Source organism: Phalacrocorax aristotelis, chromosome Z (assembly GCF_949628215.1).
Source record: "Phalacrocorax aristotelis chromosome Z, bGulAri2.1, whole genome shotgun sequence".
Lineage (NCBI taxonomy): Eukaryota > Metazoa > Chordata > Aves > Suliformes > Phalacrocoracidae > Phalacrocorax > Phalacrocorax aristotelis.
In genome coordinates this window covers 568,085-588,600 of record NC_134311.1, presented here as the reverse complement: position 1 = coordinate 588,600, position 20,516 = coordinate 568,085, and the positions used below count along the sequence as shown (strand labels likewise).

General features: G+C 58.3%; 1 protein-coding gene across 1 annotated transcript in view; it reads right to left on the bottom strand.

Annotated features, from left to right (window-relative positions):
• The window catches only part of PAX5 (paired box 5), a 135,282-nt gene extending 126,860 nt beyond the window's left edge, over window positions 1-8,422 (bottom strand). Inside the window, exons 1-2 of the mRNA XM_075079028.1 lie at window positions 8,278-8,422; window positions 4,097-4,262 (exon numbers count right to left, since the gene is read on the bottom strand). Of these exons, the coding sequence (XP_074935129.1) occupies window positions 4,097-4,262; window positions 8,278-8,320 (209 nt within the window). The 5' untranslated portion in view covers window positions 8,321-8,422. The remainder of the gene's footprint in view (window positions 1-4,096; window positions 4,263-8,277) is intronic.
• Between the last annotated feature and the right edge of the window lie 12,094 nt (window positions 8,423-20,516).

Below are 20,516 nucleotides of genomic sequence, written 5' to 3'. Positions count from 1 at the left end.
CAATATCTATGGCTTGTTTCTGTTTCATCGTGAAATGAAAGCTAGGCATTGTGTTTTATTTGCACCTCCGGAATATATATGCCAGCATATCTTTTTCCCACCTTATGGTTTTAATATGCATATTATGGTTTTAATAGTTAATATTTTTCAAAACATATTCTTCTTAACATTATGTTTTTAGTAGTTCCTATCACAAATTTCATGGGAAAGGGAGCTGCCCATGCTCTGGAGGGGTCCAGCTGGTGCGGGGGTTGGTTTCCGTGGCCAGTCCTGTGGCCTTTCCTCAGGCACAGCCACCTTTACCAACACCAGCAGCTCTGCTGAAGCCACACTGAGAAAACTGAAGGACTGGATCCCTAAACAGACAGAAATCTGCCAGATTTCTTCACATATAAATCACACAGGAGCAACTGGCTTTGGTACCATTGCAACAATACACCGCAGCTGACATCCCCGGCCCCGTAAGTCTCCCCTTTTAATAAAAAAAAGCCTTGATGTGCTGCTAAGAGACGAAGTCGTATCTTACCCATTGAGGGCTGGAGACCAAGAACGAGACCTCTGCGCTGCACTGTCAGGGAGCTCAGTGCGCGAGGCACCCTGCCGGCCATGCACTTCTTTGTATCTTGTGAATTTTTCATGGCCACACGAAAAATAAACCCTGTGCCTACCTGCAACAACTGCCCGAAACTTCCCTGATCGGGCACATCCTTTCTGTACAGAGCAGTCCTCGACTTTGTGAGCCTTTCAAGCCCACCGAGCTGCATGCTCTCAGCAGCTTAAGCGTGTCCACTCAGTGCTCTGTGCCCATATTTCTGAGCTAGTAGGGAGCTCAGAAAAGGCTCCCAAGTAAGAACGTAAGACTGCTTATTAATATATTTTCTCTGCAGCTACTTGACATACACATTATGTGGAAAAAAAAAAATTAATTCCCCAATCTTTGCAGCGTGAGCAGAGCAAAAACAGGCTGTGCAGCCAAAGTCTGTCTCACTGTAACACGCAACCATGTTCATCAAATTTCTGCCAGGCAACTGGTTTTCAATCTTTCTGAGAGAGCTCTGTGTGCAGGGCCTAAAATTCCTTTCAAGAGACTGACACCGCGTTGTTTGTACATATTTTCAGATATTCCAGATGCAAATGTGGGCTCAGATCTACCAGCCTCCATAAGCCATTTAAGCAATATTAGTAATGGAAAGCGTCAAGTGTCAGAGATTGATCAACCCTCCCGGTGTCGCTAACTGCAGCTTTAGGGCAGGGGGGTAAAATTCAGCTCCTCCTGTGCTTCCGAAGGACATGAGAAAATGAACTTGCAACAACAAACCTACGAAGACCTTGCACCCCCAGCCTCAAAACCTTCGCTGCTGGCACCGCTCCTGTGAGGAAGGTGTAGAAGGAAGCCAGACAATACCGTGAATGCCACCAAGCAAAAATTCATGGTTTTCTTAGTCAAAAACACCGATTTAGCAAACATTCCTTGGTGTCTTTTGCCAACAGTGCCTCCCTGCAGCGTGACATGGTGTCTGTCGACCGCCCCACGACCCCAGACAGCCCAGCTGAGCAGAGCATCAGCCAGCAGCCTGGGAAGCCATGACTGTGAGGGACGGTGCTTCCCATGGTGACTCTGCCATGGCAGGTAAGCTGCGACAGCAAAGGCCCTCGCCGCCACGACGCTGCGGCCGTGGCGAGCTCACCGGGGGACAAAGCCCGGGTACCCTCTGGACAGCAAGACCTCCACTCCCAAATGCTCTAACCGCTGACCACCCACCTGCCCTCACCACCTCGAGCCTGCAAAGGCATGCACAGGGCAGCAGAAAGACTTGCCTCGCACAGGAGGGTGCAGGATTGGGCCCAGACCCTTTTCCCCGCGCGGCCAGGATTGCTCGCTGCGATGGGGGACAGCTCTCGCCCAGCAACTCCCCTGACGCCTCCCTCCTCTTTGCCCTCACAACGATCCTGGGTGCAGCAAAGGGCCTGCAGACTGCACAGCTCGGGGTCCCTGACTCCTGTCTCCATCTTAAAGGCAAGGATGGCTGCAGCCAGCTTCATTTATGCACATCAGGTCCGGGGCTTTTGCTCCCAGCAAGCTGCCGATGCAGGTGAAGAGTGGGCACCCCTGCGGTGCCCTCCTCTGAGGGGTGAGAGTTTCACTTGCACTGCCACTGCTGCTTCCCTGCCTCTGGATTCTTTTTTAACTCTATGGAGGGCTGAAAAATTCCAGCCATAAAATCCCAAATGTAAGGATTCACGATAAAGATTCCAGGTTTTCACACATGCGCGCGCACATGCAAAAACACACACATACACACATAGAGCTGCAATTACAGTGACGTTTTACCCACTGTAATTATTAGTTATGAAAATAATGAGCTATGAAATTCCAATTTATTGTTGACAACTTTAATGACAAAGCTCCAGAGCCTCGCTCTTAGCTCTACAGTGCAAATACATCTAATGGTAAATTTATTCCAACTATCAAAAGTGAAACCATCAGACATTTGCCTTGTAGGCAAATAAATCGCCCCTTTCTTAGCTGTACATTGGTCCTGATGGGAATTGGTGGGAAGTCTACTGCAACAGCGCCCATCACCTGGCGAACCGCGCCAGCCAGGCTGGGAGCTGGAGCCTGTGCCGACAGCCGATGCAATGCAGTAACCGAGTGAAACGGCCCATGATGGGCAGGCAGGTCTCAGATAAAGCCCATGGAAAGTTCTACGCTCTACAAGAGTAAAGGCATCGATGTCCTCAAACCCACGCCGGGAGGAATGCCTTGCAGGGGAACACATCTCCCTGTGACAAAGGCATGAGAGAAAAAGCAGGGAGGCTGAGGGTAACCTGCACGCTGGCTCGTGCAGCTCTCGGAGCACACCGCGGGGGCTGAGGAGGTGGTGTTCGCCATCAGGGCGAGTAGAGGTAAGAGGGGGCTGTGGGGAAAAGCATGCCAAGAGCTATGAAACCAGGGGCCTGCGACTTCACCAAGTCACTCTGATGCTGAATGATCAAACGGCCACTGAGTGATTGTACGCGCTGCTAAACCAAGCAGATCCCCTGTGTGATACTACAAACCAAAACTGCCTCAGCAGTCTGCAGCTGTGCTACGTCCAGGGAAGCAAACTGGCTAAAACTTGGAAAAGAAACAGATGCTAAAAATAAAAATGCTAAGAGTAAAATTCTAAACAATGAAGTGAACCGTGAAAGTTTCATAAATAGCTCAGAAATTAACTTCTCCATATTACCAAGGAAAACATTTTCTTACCAAAAAAATGTTTTCCTTAATAGAAGTTGCTCACGTATCTCAGAATACCTGGAGCCCAAAACCATTTTAATAATGTAATCTGCACAAATTATATTCAGATTTTTTCACAAGATACAAAGAAGCAAGGATGGTATTTTTGACCGGAGTGTCTGTCAAATTTTAAAACGAAATCAGGAAAATATATGAATTTGGAGTTTATTTAAGCACTTAATAGTGGTTCTAGCAGGTCCAGCCTGAACAGAGGGCTACTCCCAAAACAGCCAAAATCAAGATGGTTGATAGTTACTTATGGTATTCTGTGCTCTAGTTCAGAATGTATTCTGGCATATTCCGGCACAGGAGTAGAAAAAGATGCCGAAACAAACAGTGGGACAGACTGTAAAATACCCTTTGTGAATGAATGCTCGGCAGTGTTGATGTATATATATCATATGTAATGACATTACTGCTAAAAGAGCGTCTTCTTCAGAAAGCAGAACAAGTAACTGGCACAACTTGTATTTTTTTCCCATTTTAGTGAAGATAACTCCCAGATTTCTCTATTTGTTCGGAACTGAGAGGTGCAGCATATATGCCATCTGTAGAGCAAACACCCTCCACGGGGCGTTTTGCACTCCATGTTACAATTATCCATTAAAAACTGTGAAAGGGGCGAACGAGAGATAAGCATAGTGGCACTTTTTCCCCCACATCAGGCATATAAAACCATGGGTGGTCAGGAAGCCCCTCTCCTCACTGGACTGATTTCCTGAGGTTTCTACCGTTCTCCATTTGTTCGCAATTAAGGGACCGGCATTGACACTTCTCCCTTGACAGACCCAGAAGGATTCGTTGTCCCCCCTTTACCTGCCAAGTATTTTGCTGACGCAGCCGTGGCTGACTCGGAGCTGCCGGGAGATGTCACACGGCCGGACCCCTTGGTGAGCAAGCTCCACAATCCTTTGGCGAACGACATCTGGGAGGGGGCGGCCGTTCACAAAAACACCCCCCAGCTGATTCACGCCTCCATGTCCTGAAACACACAGGGGAGGAGGAGAAGGGCAGGAGAAGAAGAGCTGTGTGAGAGTTGTGGGATGTTTCCCCGCAGCAGATCCCCCCAGCCCAGCACTCCCCAGCGCTGGGCATCGCTTCTCCAGCGTCGGTCCAGCCTCCAGCTGCTTTTCCCCAGGCGCTGCACGGAGGCAGTGACGGCTGTGCTGCCTGCGCTGCCGCAATGCCACTCGCCGGAGGGGAGGACCCTCCTGCATGAAGGCAGATCGGGCCCCCATGTTGGGAAATGGCCACGGGAAGCCACGCAGCGATGCCCACCTGCCTGGACGTGGGCCACCCTCCTCCTGAAGGCAGTGGCCGCATGGCCCCCCCGCGAACTCCAGGGGCAGGCCTGGTGCTGCCCCGTGGAGAAGGGGCTGCTCCTGAGCCTCTGTCTCGGAAGCCAGCTGAAAATAAGGCTGGGTGATCGCTCAGCCTACACACTGCTTGTGTCTAAGCACAGAGGGGATACCTAAAATGAAATACTTGTTGGGTTTTTTTCCAAATGCCTTGACTTAATCAAGAGCAAAGAAAATAAACAGAGCGTGATTTCTGCTCTTATAATTTCCAGCAGTCTTGGCAGATACTATGGTCCCACAAATAAAACATGAACACTCAGGCAAGCCCTGTATATTATTCCTTTTCTAGCAGATTTGCACTGTTCACCTTTAGCAAGGTGAATCATATATTTGGTGGGAAACGGGACCCACTTGGATGAATCGTAGTGGAACTATGTAAAATCCACGAACATGTAATAAACCCATGTACCAAGTGAGGAAATATAATTAACCCTCATGTTGTTAATCATCCAAACTACTTAGATTACACAGGAGTGGAGAAACTGAAAACAAGCAATAGGGGCAGTACAGATGCCAATTCTGGAACAAAAATACAACAGAAAATCTCTCTATTTGCACAGGGCTTGAATGGTACTGAATAAGCTGACAAGCCCAATGCCTCAGTGTTTAAAAAAAAAGATTATATAGAGCTATTTTTATTTAAATCTGGCCATTTCACCATTGATAAACTGCTGTCAAACTTCGCAAACACCTTCTAAAACTGTCAGGACACATAATGAATCCACATGAAATATGTGATTGCTAAAGCCTGTGGCAAGCAGACAAGCGTCTGCTCTGCCTTCATCGGTGCAAGAGACAGAGCTCTGCCAGCAGCCGAATTGGCCTCCAGCTCGCCCGTCCCTCCTGCAGCCGCAGGGTGCAGAGAGCAGACCCCCGGCGTGGGGTGCCTTCAGCTGCCCCTGCCCAGGGAGCTGCCGGCAGCGCCAGGGAGGCACCAGGGACAGGATGATGCTGCAGCCAGAGCGGGGACAACTTAGTGGCTGAGGCTCGCAGGAGCAACCCCGCAATGCTGTGGTGAACGAGACCTGGGGCTTCTCACCTTTTATTGTACAAAATCACGCACAGTGCGTTCAGCGCGAATGGCAAGATCCTGCAGCACAGGGAAGGGATGGGAAGGGAAGAGAAGGGAAGGGAAAAGGAAAGAGAGGGAGAATGAAAGAGGGAAGGGAAGGGAAGGGAAGGGAAGGGAAGGGAAGGGAAGGGAAGGGAAGGGAAGGGAAGGGAAGGGAAGGGAAGGGAAGTTCAGCAATTCAGAATTTTCTTCCAGAAATTTTAACTACAATTGTTTCTTTCATCCTCCTAACAACTGAGATGCAATACAATATCGAGATAGAGAGGAAGAAAAGAGAGGAAGAAAGAAATGGAAAGAGAGAAAGCAAGCACTAAAACACGCGTTTCCTCAGGGAAAGAGCTGATGCTCCCCCCGCAGCCAGTTCCTAGCCCCCGGGAGGCCGACGGAGGCCGGGCCTGCCCAGGCCGAGAGCATCCGACCCTGCAGCCACCGGGGGAACAAAGGCCGGGGCCGCCGCCGTCCCTCTGCCGCGCCGGGGGACCCCTCCCTAAACCTGCCATCGCCTCGGGAAGCGCACCGGCTCCCGGCCCAGCTCCCGGCCCGCCCGCAGTCCCTATCCGCCGGCTCCCGCGCTCCCCAGACGGCTGCGGCGGGCGCCGGGGGCCCCGTCGGGCCGGAGCGCTGCAGAAGGCGGGGAGACACAGGGCTCAGGCCCCCGGCCCGGGGTGGGGCTGGGGGAGCGGGGCCGATGCGCTGCTCCGCTCCCCGCTTCGCAGCCCCCCGCAGGGAGCGGGGACGGGGCGAGACCGAGGGGGGGGGGGAGTGGGGAGTGGAACGGGGGCCCGGCCCGGCCGGGGCACCTGCGACCGGGGAAGCTGGGCGAGTGGAGGACGAGCCGGGTCGAGCGGCGGCCGGTCCCAGGGAACCGTCCGCCGGGGTCCGGGCCGCCCCGGCTGCACCCGCCCGCCTCGGCAACACCGGGTACTACCCACGCGGGACAGGGAAGCCGCGGGACCCCCGTGGTGGAGCCAGAAGGGGGCCAAACTTTCCCCCCCCCGCCGGCGGCAGCAGCCCCCGGCCGCGTGCCGGCTCCCCCCGTTTTCTCCCGCCGCGGGTCACCGGGGCCGCCTCCCCCCACACGGGGGGGAGCCGGGGGCCCGGAGATTGTTCGGCGGCGAAGGGCCACGGGGGCTCCCGCGCTGCGGCCGGAGCGAAGGCACCGAGGCTTTCGGGTTTGGTTTGGGTTTTTGGTTTTTGTTTGTTTTTTTTTTCCTCTCCTTCCGTTTCGCCACAAAATTCCTGCGGAATGTATCGATTTTCGACCGCTGCGAATGACGGAAGGCGCCGCCGAAACCCTCCGCGGCTTCTCCCGCCTGCCGTGTCCAGCCCTCCCCACCCCCCGCCACCGCGGGCAGCCCGTCCTCCGTGGGCTGCGGGTCCGCTACCGCCGCGTCCCGCTCGCCCCCCGTGGCGGGGCGGGACGGGGGGCTCGGGCGGCGGGGGCTCCGCGTCCCCGTCCCCCCCCTCGGCGGGCTGCCCGCCCGTAAAGTTCTCCTTTTAAAAATGTGGTTTGGTTCCGTGGCAGGAGAGAAATACACGCGGGTTTAAAACGCCGCGTTGTCGCGGGAGGGAGAAGTCGTTTTTCACGGGCGGGCGTTACCGGCTGCCGGCTGCGGACCTCGTCCCAGACGGGGCGAGGGGAACCGGGGAAGGGAGATTGCTAGCCCTAGCGCTGGAGGGTTTATGTCACAAACAAATTTCTTTTAGCTGAAGGGCTGCGGCGCGCCGGGAAATGAGATTAGTTCTACCTTAAATTTCCTCGCAATCTCTCGCCGTAATGCAGCGTTTAACTCACCGTGAGAGAAGATGTCATTTCACATAACGCTGTGCTAATGGATAAGTCTTCCCCGACCTCTCAAGCACAACAAATCTCAGGCGAGCCCACCGAGCACGACCTGTTAACTTAACCAGCGCTCCTGCCCGCCGCCCTCCTCCGCGCTGCCCGGCGCCGAGCTCGCCGCCGAGTCCTCGCGCCTTTCTTCGGGTGCTTAAAAACACAAAAATCTTCCCTCCGGCCCCGCCCCGCGCCCCTCGCATTTGTTTGCCTTTTTTTCCCCCTTGTTTTTTGGTTTTTTTTTTTAATTAATGAACATCAAAATGTTGAAATAGAGCGAGAATATCGTATCGCAAACTTTTCCGTTCGTCAGAAATACCGGGCGGCTTCCTGCACAGAGGTTTGATTCGGGGGGAAAATATAAATATATACACACACACACGTATATACACACACATACGCGTGCGTACATATATATATATATAGATGAACGTATAAAGTCAGGCGTGCGAGTACACCTATGTGCGTATATAAATACGCTCCTTCTCTACGAGAAGATAAACCTCGGACGAGCCCGCAGCATCCCGCCGCCGTCCCTCCATCGGCAAATCGCCCCCGCGGCGCGGCCGCCCTTCCCGGAGGGACACGGCGACCAGGGCCCGGCCCGTGGGAGGGGACCCGGCAGAGCAGCCCGGACCCTCGTTCGTCCGGAGCCCCGGGGGCGGCCCCCGCCCGCGACCGCGCAGGGCCCGTCGCGGCCGTGTCAGAGAAGTTGAACTAGCAGCCTACTTACTATGCATTGCTGCAAACGGGTCGTGCTTACAGTGTATTTCCATCGGAGCGGTCCGGGCCGGGGCGGCCTCGCCGAGCAGATCTCGATTCGCCGGCGGCGCTCGGGTTTGGGGCGAGGGGGAGGGGACCCGAGGGAAGAGCCAGAGACCGATAAGAAGAAAAAAAAAAAAAAAAAACCAAAAAAAACCCAAAAAAGAGACAAAAAAATAAGAAGAGTCTTGCCCCCAGCGGGGCCGCGGTATCCGACAGCGCCGGCCGAGCACGGCTGCCCGCGCCGCTCGCAGCCTCCGGCGGCTCCGTCGGGGAGGGTGAGGAGCGGCCGCCCCGGGCTGCGCCTCCGCCCCCGGCCGCTCCCCGGGCGGCCGCCGAGCCGCGGCACCCGCCTCCCGGCTGCGGGGCGTCGCTGGGGCGGGGGGGGGGGGGGGGGGGGGGCGCGTCTCGGTCCGGCGGCGGCAGCCCGGCGCTCCCTCCCCGACGGCTCTTTGTGCTGGCGGCGGCGGCGGCGGCTGCGCGGCGGCGGGCGGCAGCGGGGGCGGGCGCCCCGTCGGCGGGGGCTCGGTCCCGGGGCGCCGGCGCTGCTCCGCCTGTGCCGCCCCCCGCCGCGCCGCGGGCAGCAACTCGCGGAGCCGGGCGGGGCGGCGGTGGGCGAGGGGAGCGGCGGGGGGAAGCTGTGCGAGAGGGCGGGGAGCGGGGCGGGGGCCGGGCTGGCCTCGCCTCGCCTCGCCGCGGCCCCGCGGGACCGGGGCCGCCCCGTCAGCGGCCGCCGTCCGACCTGGGGCGCCGGCGCGGCGCGCCCATAGCCGCCGCCCGCCGGGCCGCGGGGCCGCCCGCCCCGCCGCTCCCGCCGCTCCCCCCCCCCCCTCCCTCCCTCCCGCCCGCCGTCGGCCGCCGGGCTGCCGGGGCGGCGCGGCGCCTGGCTGGCTCGGGCCGTGCGCCCGGCGCGCTGCCGGCCCGCGGCGGGCGGCGGGGGTTGTGGCGGGCGGCGGGGGCGGGGGCGGGGGCGGGCCGCGGCGGGGGCGCGCGGGGCGGGGCGGGGCGGGCGGGGGGGGGCTCCGCCGGTCACGGCGGGACGGCGCCGCCCCGGGACCCCGCCGGCCCCGCCGTGCCCCGCGGCCCGGCTGCGCGGCCCCGCCGAGGTGGAGGAGGAGGCGGCGCTTCAGCACCGCGCGGCTGGACAGCGGCGGCGGGGCGGGGCCCGCCCGTCACTCACCGCCCCGGCCAATCGCAAAAGTTAACTTGCCGGCCTCCCGCATTGGCCGCCCGGCGGCGCCACCGCCTATAGGCGGGCTGCGGGCCAATGGGGGTGGGGGGCGTGGCCGCAGGCCCTTGGCGGGCGGGGCGGGGCGGGGGCGCAGCCACGCGTGACCGGGCCGGGCGGGGGAGCGGGCCCCGCCTTCCCCGGGCGGGGGGGGGTCGGACCTCCGACGGACGGACGGCTCATCCCGGGACCGTGGGACCGCCCCCCTCCGCCCCGACGGCCGGAGCGTCCCGGGTCTGTGGGACCTTCGGCAGGCGGATGGCGCGTCCCGTGGCCATGGGTCACCCGTCGGCCCGACGGAGCACCCCACGGCCGTGGATGTGTGTGTCCTCGACGGCCGCACTGCGCGCGTCCCGCGGCCGTGGGCCCCGTCCTCCCTCCCGACGGCCGAATGCCACATCTCGCCCCGTGGCCGTGGGTCCCCGCCAACCCCGTGCAGTGGGCTAGGGCGCGGTGAAGCCCGGCGTTCCCCAGGAATGGCCGCTGCCTGCAGGGCGGCGCTGGCCCCAGGCCGGGATGAACCCCCCCGTGCAGCTTCCGTCCGGCCGTGGGTGACCGTGAGGGACCGACAGATCCCAGCTGGGCCGACTCCCCTCGCCGTGTCCCCCCCACTCCGGCCCTGCCGTCCCGCCCGAGGCCTCGAAGACCCGGCTGCCGGCCCACCCCGCCGCGGGGACGGGGGCGCAGAGGGAGCCTCGCCCCGGTCGAGCCCCTCCCGCTCCGCTGCGTCCCAGCCCGCGCCCTCGGGGCGGCGGCAGGGCCGGGCCGGGACTACCCCCCCGCCGGCGGCTCAGCGCGGGGCGCGTTTTCGTTGAAGGCGAAACTGAGTGGTGCGACCGCGGCGAGGCCGGGGGCCGTCAGGCCGGTCTTCCCCCTCCGCCGCTCGGCACCTCGGCCCGGGGGAGCCCCCGGTGTGGTGGTGGGGGCGCCTGTCTGGACGGCGGGGGGAGAGCGGGCGCTGGCGGGCAGGGTCGGCACCTCTCCCTGCCTGCCCTTCATCCCTGCGTTCACTCCCTCCCTCATCATCATCCTCTCCTTCCTCCCCCGCGGGGCACTGCGGTGAGTGCCCCCCCCCTCCCGGCCGACACCCCGCAGGGATGCGGCGGGCAGAGCCCCGAGGGTGCCGCCCTGCCCGCCCGCCGCCCCGGCCACAGCCGTCAGTGCTGCCGCCCCCCGTCGCCCCCACCGCGCGGGGCGTGCGGCGCGCCGCCATGAAATGCTTTATCGATTAAACGATTATTCAGGCGATTTAACTAATAAAAGGCCCCATCGATCGCTTCGGAATTGCATTCCGCCACCAAGCCGCGAGGCCGCCTCCGCGCCCGGGTCCGCACCCACCACCGGCCCCACGGACACGACGCCGTCGCCCCGCTCCCCGCGGGGACGCCGAGACGAGGCCCGCCGCGGCCTCTCGCCGGTCCCTGGTCACGGTCCCCCGACCCGGTCCGCCCGGCCACAGCCGCTCGGCTGGCGCACACCCGGCCGGCCCCGGAGCCGGCGTGCGGCCCCTCCCGCGGGACACGGGGGTCTCGGCACCCACCGCGCCGCCCCGAAGGCCCCACGGGGAGCCGGCCCTGCCACCCGCTCCGGTCCCGCCGCACCCGACTCTGCCCCTCACCACGGCCCACGCGTGAGGGGTTGCGGAGCCGCCGGGATCCCCACGGCACCCAGCTCGAGTCCCACCTGTGCGGCCGGCCCGGGGGGTCGCGTAGGTTTTCTCCAGCTCCATCCCGGCTTTTCAGGACTTGACGAAAGGGACGGAGAGAAAAGTTTCTACGTCGTGTTGTTATTTCCTTCCTTTTCCTTCCTTTTTTTTTCTATTTTTTCTCTTTTCTTTCTTTTTTTTCTTTTCTTTCTTCTTTTATTTTTCTTTTCTCTTTTCTTTCTTTGCTTTTTTCTTCGCTTTACTTTTTCTTTGCTTTTATTTCCTTTCCTTTTCTTCTCTTTTCTTCCCTCCTCTTTTCTTTCTTTTTCTTTCTTTTTCCTTCTTTATTTTCTTCTTTATTTTCCTTTTTTTCCTTCTTTATTTTCTCCCCTTTTTTCTTTCCTTTTTTTTTTTTTATTTTCGAGGGGCTCTCGCAGGTTGGAATAATTCAACTCTTCCGCTCCCCGCCGAGCTTTTGCAGCTGATCACTGAGCTGAAACTAAACGTTTTAGGTGGAAAAAAGCCTCTGAAGGAACCGTGAAATGATTAAGAAACTAAAGAGCTCCTCACCATGTGAGATCATGTCCTGTTCTCTAAAACATCACAAGATGTCCCCAGACGCAGCCAAAACCCAAGAAAACTCTGACATCTGATGTCGCAGGAATCAAAGTTTGCTCGCAGCCCGCCGCCCCTCGAGCGCTCCTCCGGCTGCTGCAGAGCGGCCCCGGCCCCGGTCCCGGCGGCGGCGGCAGCGGCAGCCGCGGCGGCACCTGCCCGCTCTGCCTCCGCTGGCCGCAGCACGTCACCAACTTTTCAGCAGAACCGACTTCCCCTTCCCGGGCCGGGGGGTGACGCCGCAGTCCCGGGGCCGCGCTCGCCGTCGGGCCGGGCCGGCCGTCGCGGGGGCGGGACGGCCACCTTCCTGGGAGGGCCCGGGGGGGCGGCGGGGGGACACCCAGCGGCCCGCATCACCTCCTGCCCGGCCCTGCCCTTCGCTCCTCGCCCGGCAACGGCCCTTAGGCCCGAGCGGAACCCGGGGGGCTGGGGGCGAACTGCCCGACGGAGGCGCCGGGGGGCTGCGACCGTCCTTCCCGGCCCGGAGGGGGGGGGGGGGGCGGTGTCCGCTGGGGCTTCCCCCGGCCTCCCGCCGGTACCGAGCCGCGGCTGCAGACCCACGGCCGCGTCTTGCAGGCCTCGGCGGCGGCGCGGGTGAGGGCGGGGAGAGGGGAGGGGGCGAATTCGCGAGGCCTCGGTCACCATCAGGTTTATTTTTCGGCAAAGGCGACTCGGGGGGGTGAAAATAATAACGGCGCTCCCCTTCCCAAAGGACAAACTAAACACCGGCCCCGGGGCGTCTCCCGTGAAAGCGGCCCGGGCGGGAGGTTCTGCCTGCATCGCCCTGCTCCCTTCGCCCATGGGCGCCTGCAGCCATGCACCCACTCCCACCCGCGCACACCCACAGCCCTTGGCCTCCCACACCGCTGCCCGGTCCCTCTCCTACGGAACCTGCCCGGACACGAAACCAGTCCGCTGGAGGGGGCGGCGGGGGAGTTCTGCTCCCCTCCACGGGCCGCCGCCCCCCCACGGTATGCTCCGTGAGTGGCGGGGCAGCCGCGCCCCGCGGCCGCGGGCAGGGCAGAGGAGCGTGGGGCTGAAGGCAGGGAACCACGGCTGCCTGCAGGCAGTGCGGGCAGGGGCCGGGTCCTGCCGGCCGTGGATGCCCGGGGGAACAGACCTCTGCCGGGAAACCGCTCCGGCCGGGCCGGGCCGCACGGCCGGGAAGGCGGGCGTGCCGGGATGCGGGGAGGCGAGGCCGCTAACGGAGCTCCGGCCGCCCCTCTCAGCGCGGCCCCGCCACCCCCGGCCCCTCCGGGAGCTGACATGGAGGCGACTCTGCTTCTAAAACCTTCTTCTCCCTCCCGCCCATCCCTCCGCGTCGCACGCCCTCGCATCAGAGGACCCGGCTGCCCCGGGCGGCTCCGCAGCTGGGCCGGGGGCCCATCGGGACCCCCACCCGCCGGGCTCCGTCCCAGCGCGACTAGAGGCAGGCCGGCTCCTGTCTCTCGCCCCTTTGCTTCCCTTTTCACCAACGTTTCTTCGCCCTCATTTGCTTACACAAAAGCCCGCTTTTCCGCTGGCTCGCCCTGAAGCGCCATCGCCGTGCGAGTAACCGGCCCCGGGATGCTCCTTCCCCGCGCCGCTGCCCTGGCGACAGGCGGCCCCAAATTGCCAGCCAAATGACCGGCAGACCCCCCGCCCCGTCCCTCCAGATGCTCTCTTCGCCTCTCCCGGCCCGCGGCCCCGTCGCAGCGAGAAGCCCGGGAGCGCTGCTCGGACCTCGGTCAGGGAAACGAATGAGAAGCGGTTTATTGTCCTAAAAACTGGACATGCCCGAGGAGGAGCGTGGGGCGGTGGCGGAGGGTCCCCGCATTTGTGCCGTCACGGCGGCGGCTGAAGGGCCGCGCGGGCCGCTGACCCGCGTGGGCACCACGGGTCCCGCAGCTCTGCGGGATGCGCGCCCACGCATCGCGGGACTGTGCGGGGTCCGGCTCCGGCCCCGCCGCTGCTCGGGCACCCCCGCCCAGCGCCTCAACCCAAACAGCGCGGAGGCTTCCGCGGGCAGCTGGAACCCCTCTCCCCATTCCCGCTGCGGGGGGGCCGGCTGTGGGGTGCAAGGCGTGGGGGGAGACCTCCACCGTCCCGCTCTGATTGCCCACCACCACCACCCCCCGAGGAGCGGGGCTCAGGCACCCACCCAGCGGAGCGCTCCCGGCCCCCATCATGCGCCCCCTCACCCACGTTGTGATTTAGGGCCCCAGGGCTGAGCCCCACTGACACCCGGGAAAAGCTGCTCCTACACAGGGGCAATGCTTCTGGGTGTTTGCAGGGCTGAAAACAGCTGGGAGCCTGCCTCTCGGGCGGGCACCCCTGGGAACGCTGCCTAAAAACGCTTCCCCTGCTCCCCGGGGCGCAAAGCTGCAGCCGGGCTGAAGCCCCCCATCCCAGGAACAGGGCGCCCAGGAGCCAGCCCACCGCAAAGCCACGGCTGCAGCCGGAGGGTCCTGGGCTGTGTTTCAGCGTGCTGCTGTGCTTTCTGTACACGGCAAGGAGCCGGGAGAAAAGCAGCAAAGAGAACAGTGGTGCAGCAGAAATCTAGTTCTGGAGTTTTCCAAGGACAGTTGTTGTTGCCTGCCCTCCCTCAAGCGAAAAGAAGATCATAAACCCGGCCTAAGTTTTTGTCCTTTTATCTCTGAAGCATAACATTAGGGAGGGAAAGGATAACTTGCCCCACACCCCTCAATGCTCACACGAAGACTGCAAAACCAGGCACTGCTCAAGGCTCAGCTTAACGGATTGCAGCCAAAGGACCTGGAGCCTCCAGAGCAAAGTATTTGCATCGCCTTCCCTCCCCCATACCAGCCTGCTCTGATGCCTGGGCAGCCTCCTTTTCCCGAGGTGTGGTTAATCATGATTTTGGGGAAATGGAGGGCAGAGGGTTGCACAGAGCATCTGAAGCCCGGTACCACCAGCTTTGGTTTTTGTATCAATAACAATTATATTTTATAATTATAAATCAATGACTTCTGAAGTTGTTTACATTTTCTCACATTTCTGCAGAACACACCTATACCACATGTGGAAGAGGGGGAGTGCTGCTATAAATGACGATCTGCCCCTCAGCCTAGGCAGGAGTAGAGGGTGGGGGCTTTACTGTTTTAGAAATAGCCACTGCTTCTCTTTTTCCTCTGACGTCTGTAATTTTAAATTCAAAATATGGGAGATCTAGTGGTGATCGTGGCTCAATATGTTCCCAGAGATAAAAGTGAACTCTGAGGTCAGTATGCTCGTTAGAATGAAGTAATTTAAAAGGCATTAGATGGGCAGTCCTGTAATGTTGAGACCACTTTGGTAGCATAACCTAACACCCTCAGTGATCCTCAGAGACCTGTGTCCACGGGAGGCCATCAGAAGTGAGGCTTGAGAGACGAGAGCGTGGAGGAGAGGCACCCCTCAGCGGCAGCATTTGCTCGGGGGTCCACACAGAAGAAGTGCTCTGTCCCCCCTGGGTGAGATCGATCAGGAGAGCTATCAAGAGTCTCATCAGTGTGCCATTTCCCAGTCTGGCCAGCCCAGCGAGGGAGCAGAGCCGAGGTGGTGCGGCTGACAAAACCGGGGGGGTTTATTTTCAAGAGTGGCAGGAAATGCTGAGAGACTTCTCTTTTTCAGTCAATATGCATTACGACTTTTGCTCTCCCTTCGTGTACCAGCAACTGCTGCCACAAAGTGCTGCCCGTTGTACCGGGCGGTGAGCAGTGTGCTGGGGGTCATTGTCAGGTGTGTTCAGCAGAGAGAGCCACTGCAGTCCCGCAGCAGGGAGCACCGCAGCAGGGTGAAATGCAGTTCTGGGAGAGCTGCCCATAGCTTTGCTGGCCTCCACCCTGAGGGCTGCTCCTCGCTACCCCTTTCTGTGTCTCTGGGGTTTTCTTTCTCCAGCCCACAACCATACCAGAGACCAGTGCCTGCATTTTCAGGGATAAATTTGTGTCAAAGCAGAAGACCAACCTGATTTATCAAAGCAATGAAGAGCCTAAATCTGTTTTACCAGTCTAGTGTGGAAGGGTTCAGGGCCACAGTGAACGCTTCAGTCCCCTCTCTCGGTCACTTTCACTGATCTCGAGTGTGGTTATTTTGATAGTTAAAAAGATATGGTTTTAAAACCCAACTTTGCAGAACTTTCTGCCTGGTGACACGCTTACATGCACAGCTGAAAATGAGCCAGCATCAGAGGGAGGCCAAGCCACACCAGGCTTCTAGCTCTTCCTGAGAGCTCTGTGAGAAACCCCACCGTATTGTCTGAGATTACTGCAGTGACGTGGTAGAGCAAGGGCCTGGCCTCCTGGGAGTGCAGCACGGCTGGACTGCAGAGCTCGGGCTTCCCCGGCCCCTGCGTGATATAGCTCCTCGTTCAAACCCAGCAGAAGAGTGTGACGCAAGGCGCTTTCAGCAGCAGAGCTAGTGCCCTCCAGCCCGTGGGGCACCCCGGCAGGCTCCTCGGGAAGGCAAAGCGCTGGTTTCGGATGCAGCGGCAGAGGCGGGATGAGCACTGCTTTTGGGACTAGAGCGCAGGAACAGATGCCCCAAGGCCCTAGTGTCTGGGGGTGCAGGGCAGTCCCCCACCTTGCCAGGGGAGCCACAGCCGGGCAAGGTGTGAGAAGGGAAAGGTTGCTGCGCCCTTCACCTCACGGGAGACCTAGGGAGGTGCAGCGGTGTGCGTGCAGACCACATGGGTCTGAGCAGAGCACAGAGCAGGAATGAGATTTTGGCAGCTGTAGGACAGGGGCCTTGTGAAAAGGCACCCTGGAAGCCCACCCTTCACCACTGAGCTCGGGCTTTCACAGTGCCCCTGGGCACCTGGCAGACGAGGTGCCCCGAGGGGCAGGTTGTCACCTAACTTCTGCGTTACGCAGGCTGGAGAACCTTGCTGCTGGGCTGCCATTCTGCTTGAAGGAACAGCTGGCTCTGTTACAAGCCCTGCTTCCCCCTCTCTGAATGCATCCTCCCTTGGATATTTTGAAAAGAGGGGCCCATTTTGGCTATGATGCAAAGTGAAGAAACCAAGAATGAGGATTTTTTTTTTTTAATGGGAGCTTTAGCTGGAAAGAGACCGACTCTACTATACAATGCTTGCTTTTCCAGTCTCCAGAAAGCCAAGAACAAAAATTTCAACCCAAGTTCATCCTGTGCTGTAACTTTTGTGTTTGCTGCTATTAAAACGCTGAAAAAGGTCAAATTGATTCCTTTGCTTGGAGAATTGCTTGGAGAAGAGTTAGATGGGAAGATAGGAAGCTAAATCACTGAATAGTCTGCTTCCAACAATTGCCAGCAAAGAGCAAAATACAGTTGATTAAGTGAGGCCTTTGCTAGACATAAAAGTGTCCAGAAAATGCAAGCAGAAGACAGGAGGTTAAGAAATCTAAGGCTTTTTCTGAGCCTCGAAAGGAGGCATACCCAGGGTATTAACTGTTACCTTTCCTAGATTAGATTTCATGTTAATAACCCATTTCTCCCCTATTGGTTGAAAAAAGTGGTGGTGGGTCACAGCCTCAAAACACATAATTAACGTCAAATAAACGGCCAAGATCAGAAACCAGGCAGCATTCAGAGCCCCACTCTGTCCAGAATCTCTCTAGGTCAGGTGTTTAACACCTACAGGAACGCGATACAATATTCTCCTGCTCCTCCTCGGCTAACTGGTTGATTGTTAAGTAGACACATCTCTTGGTCAACATGCTGCCACATACATAAATAGATCCTGTGGTAAATCCCAGCTGCCAGAAGGTTTTTCATCTTAACGTGTTTTTCTTCTGGAGAGATTTCATATTTTCCCTAGAATATTTATTTGGTACATCACAGCACGTGATTTAGGTAAGTTTTTTAACCACCACCTTCCAATGCTTGCAGAAAGGTTTCCTGCCATAGTTTTAGGAATCATGCCAGTACATGCAAGAACATTTAAATATGCATTTTATCATGCCAATCACCAGAACCTTTGTGCAGCAAGGCCTATATATTCACACCAGATATTCAAAGGAGCAGTGCACTAGCGCGGAGGAAAATGTTTGTACGTTTTTCAAGCCCCAGGCCGTGCTGTTACAACCCAGGAAGCTTTCATTCGCATTAGCCCTGGGTAAAATCCTGGTTAGACACATGGGCTGGGGAGGGTTTGGCCAGAGCAAGGTGGGATGCACATCCTGGAGTGCTGGACTCATCTCTTAAGTGTGCTCTGAGACCACGACCTTGGGCAAAGGAAGGAGTTGCCCACAGCAATTTGCCCGATTTTCCTATCCGCACCCGAAGCACCACCAGGAGCAACTCGGATGTTCCCTCCATTGCTGTGGACAAGCGGATGTCTTTTGACAGGAGAAGATGAGGCTCTCTAGCTGTTTTTTTAATCTCTTTTCATACATGCACCCAAAATCACTTCCCAAAGTCCCTACGTGGCAGCATAAGCTTGCTCGCAGTAGCTCTGCCTTTCACACAGTAAAGTTGCACGTCGTGGCCATGCAGGTCCAGGAACTAGCTGCAGCCAAAAAGGCAGGTCCTGGACCCTTCTCTCCCTCCCCTCTGCACTGTAGCTGGCTCTGGGGAGCTGACCTGTCAGAAGACAAATGATTTATAATCATCCCAGAGTGGCTGTCCTGCGCAACGACTCCCTTAACTGGCCCCATGTTGCACTGCATGAGCACAAATATTGCTGGAGGGTAAAACACGGGGGCGCGTGGCTAGGGAAGGGGTCTGGGGGAGGTGGTGCTGGTTGTCTCTGGCAGCGACACGCCATGCAGGGCTGCAGCAGAGCAGCTCGCAGGGGCAGCCTGGGGCTGTCCCACGCAGACCCTGTGGCCAGGCTCGCTTGGATGCCAGGAAGGAGCAAATGACATTGGCAGGGCCCATGCTGGGGTCATACGTTCTGGTGGCCGTGATGCTCGAAAAGGTAATTACGTCTCTTGCCAGCTCTCCTCTTCTTCCGTTGTTCTGCTGCTCAGGGCTTCCATCACCACGTCCTCCCAGGATCCAGCCAGAATGGTCTCTGCCAAACTGGAAGCGCCCGTAGCACGGCAGCGGGACAGCCCTGCGAATTGCACCCTCGTCAAGGCGACTCCACGGTGCTTGGCCCGTGCACGCTTTTGTCAGCCGGGCGCCAGCCCGCCAGCCGCTCTGTCGCTGCAACGCCGCCACTGCTCGCCACGGACGTTCTTCTGGGGACCATTTGGGTTTTGGTTTTCTGCCAGGATATTGACGGACTGGGCCAGCCCCCTGCTCCTGCCCGTTCCTGTCCGGCTGCCTGTGCTCTCCCACCCGTCGAGGTCGTTGCTGCTCACCCTCTGGGCTGCACTGCCTGGTACTGCTCTTGCTAACAGCAGGCTGAGAAAAAAGTCTGTTGCCCAACGAGGAAAAGAAAGAAAAACAAAAAAAAGAGGAAAGTTTCACTGCATTTGCTATGTGTACTTTATCAGATATTTTACTTAAAAAGGTCAGGAGGGCTTCTTGCCTCTTCATTTCAAGAATCGACTCCTCCCCTGTTGCTCTCGCTGTGTTTCTCTCACCTGCACCCAAGCCATTAGCCTCACAGTAACACACACACTGGCATAAAACACAACAAAGCATTTATTTCCCCTGGAAATCCTCAGGCAGTGCTTCAAACCACCTGGCTTTGAAAAACACTTGAAGAGGCAGGAGCAGCGCTCAGCTGTGGGTCCTGCGCAGTGTGAGCAAACCCTGCTCGGCCCCCTGGATCGCTCGTCCTTTCACCTCCGCCGTTTGCAAAGTCGGGCGCTTCACTGCTCCTGCAGCACAGGGCTGCTGCTCCCTGATGCCACACACACTGGCGTGCGAGCTCGGGTGGGATCCATCCCACAGAAGGGCTGCGAAAGGAGCCTCCGTGTGAGATGCTAGTAGCTCGTACTAGTTCAGCTACATACAGCAACAGGTCGGGGGTGTTATCTGTCCTCGCATTCCTTTGAGAATAATTACATCATGAGACTGTTTTTTTCCTCTCCTTAGGTATTTTTAGTGTAATTTCTTTTTCTTTATTTGCATTCACTCAAACTCTGCAGGGCGGGGGCTGTGTTTAGAGCAGATGACAAAGAGCTCTGCTCTTTATCATCACACGGCGAATTGTAGTTAACTGGAGACTTGAAGAACAATACAGAAATCTATTTCATTAACTCCAGATACTGCTTACCTCCAATTATACAGCTGTATGAAAATTACTAAGTGTGAAATATAAAAAGGTTGTCTTGTAATTGAAACCTTTTTTTAGTTAAATTTTGAAATCAATAAGAAGAAAATTTAAAAAGAGCGGTTTGATAACACTTACCCTGTTTGCTCAATATATAGCTATAACCACCATGAAAAGCCATTTACCTTGTGATATGTTCTGCAGGAAGGAAAACTGAAGCATTTCCTTGCTTGCTTTCTTGCTTTAAAATACCATAATTTCAGCTAAGCACAAGATGAGGCACCACATGTGAGCAGAACTACAGGATGCATCACCGAAAGGACAAAACTCTGGTGACCACAGCTGCTGGGCAGGGCTCCTCCGTCACCTCACTTGCAAAATATCACTGCGCAAGGAGGCTTCGCCCGCAGCCTCATGCGCAGACCCTCGGCGGAGGGCCGGCGAAGTGCGGGGCCATGGCTGCCGTGATGTGAGTAGGGGGGAAGAGCCGCCGCCTGGTCAGGACGGGACCACGGGCCCTGGCTGTGGGCAGGCACCAGCTGGTGTCCCAGGAGGCAGGACCAGCTCTGCCTGCCACATGATGCTCCCCGGGGAGCA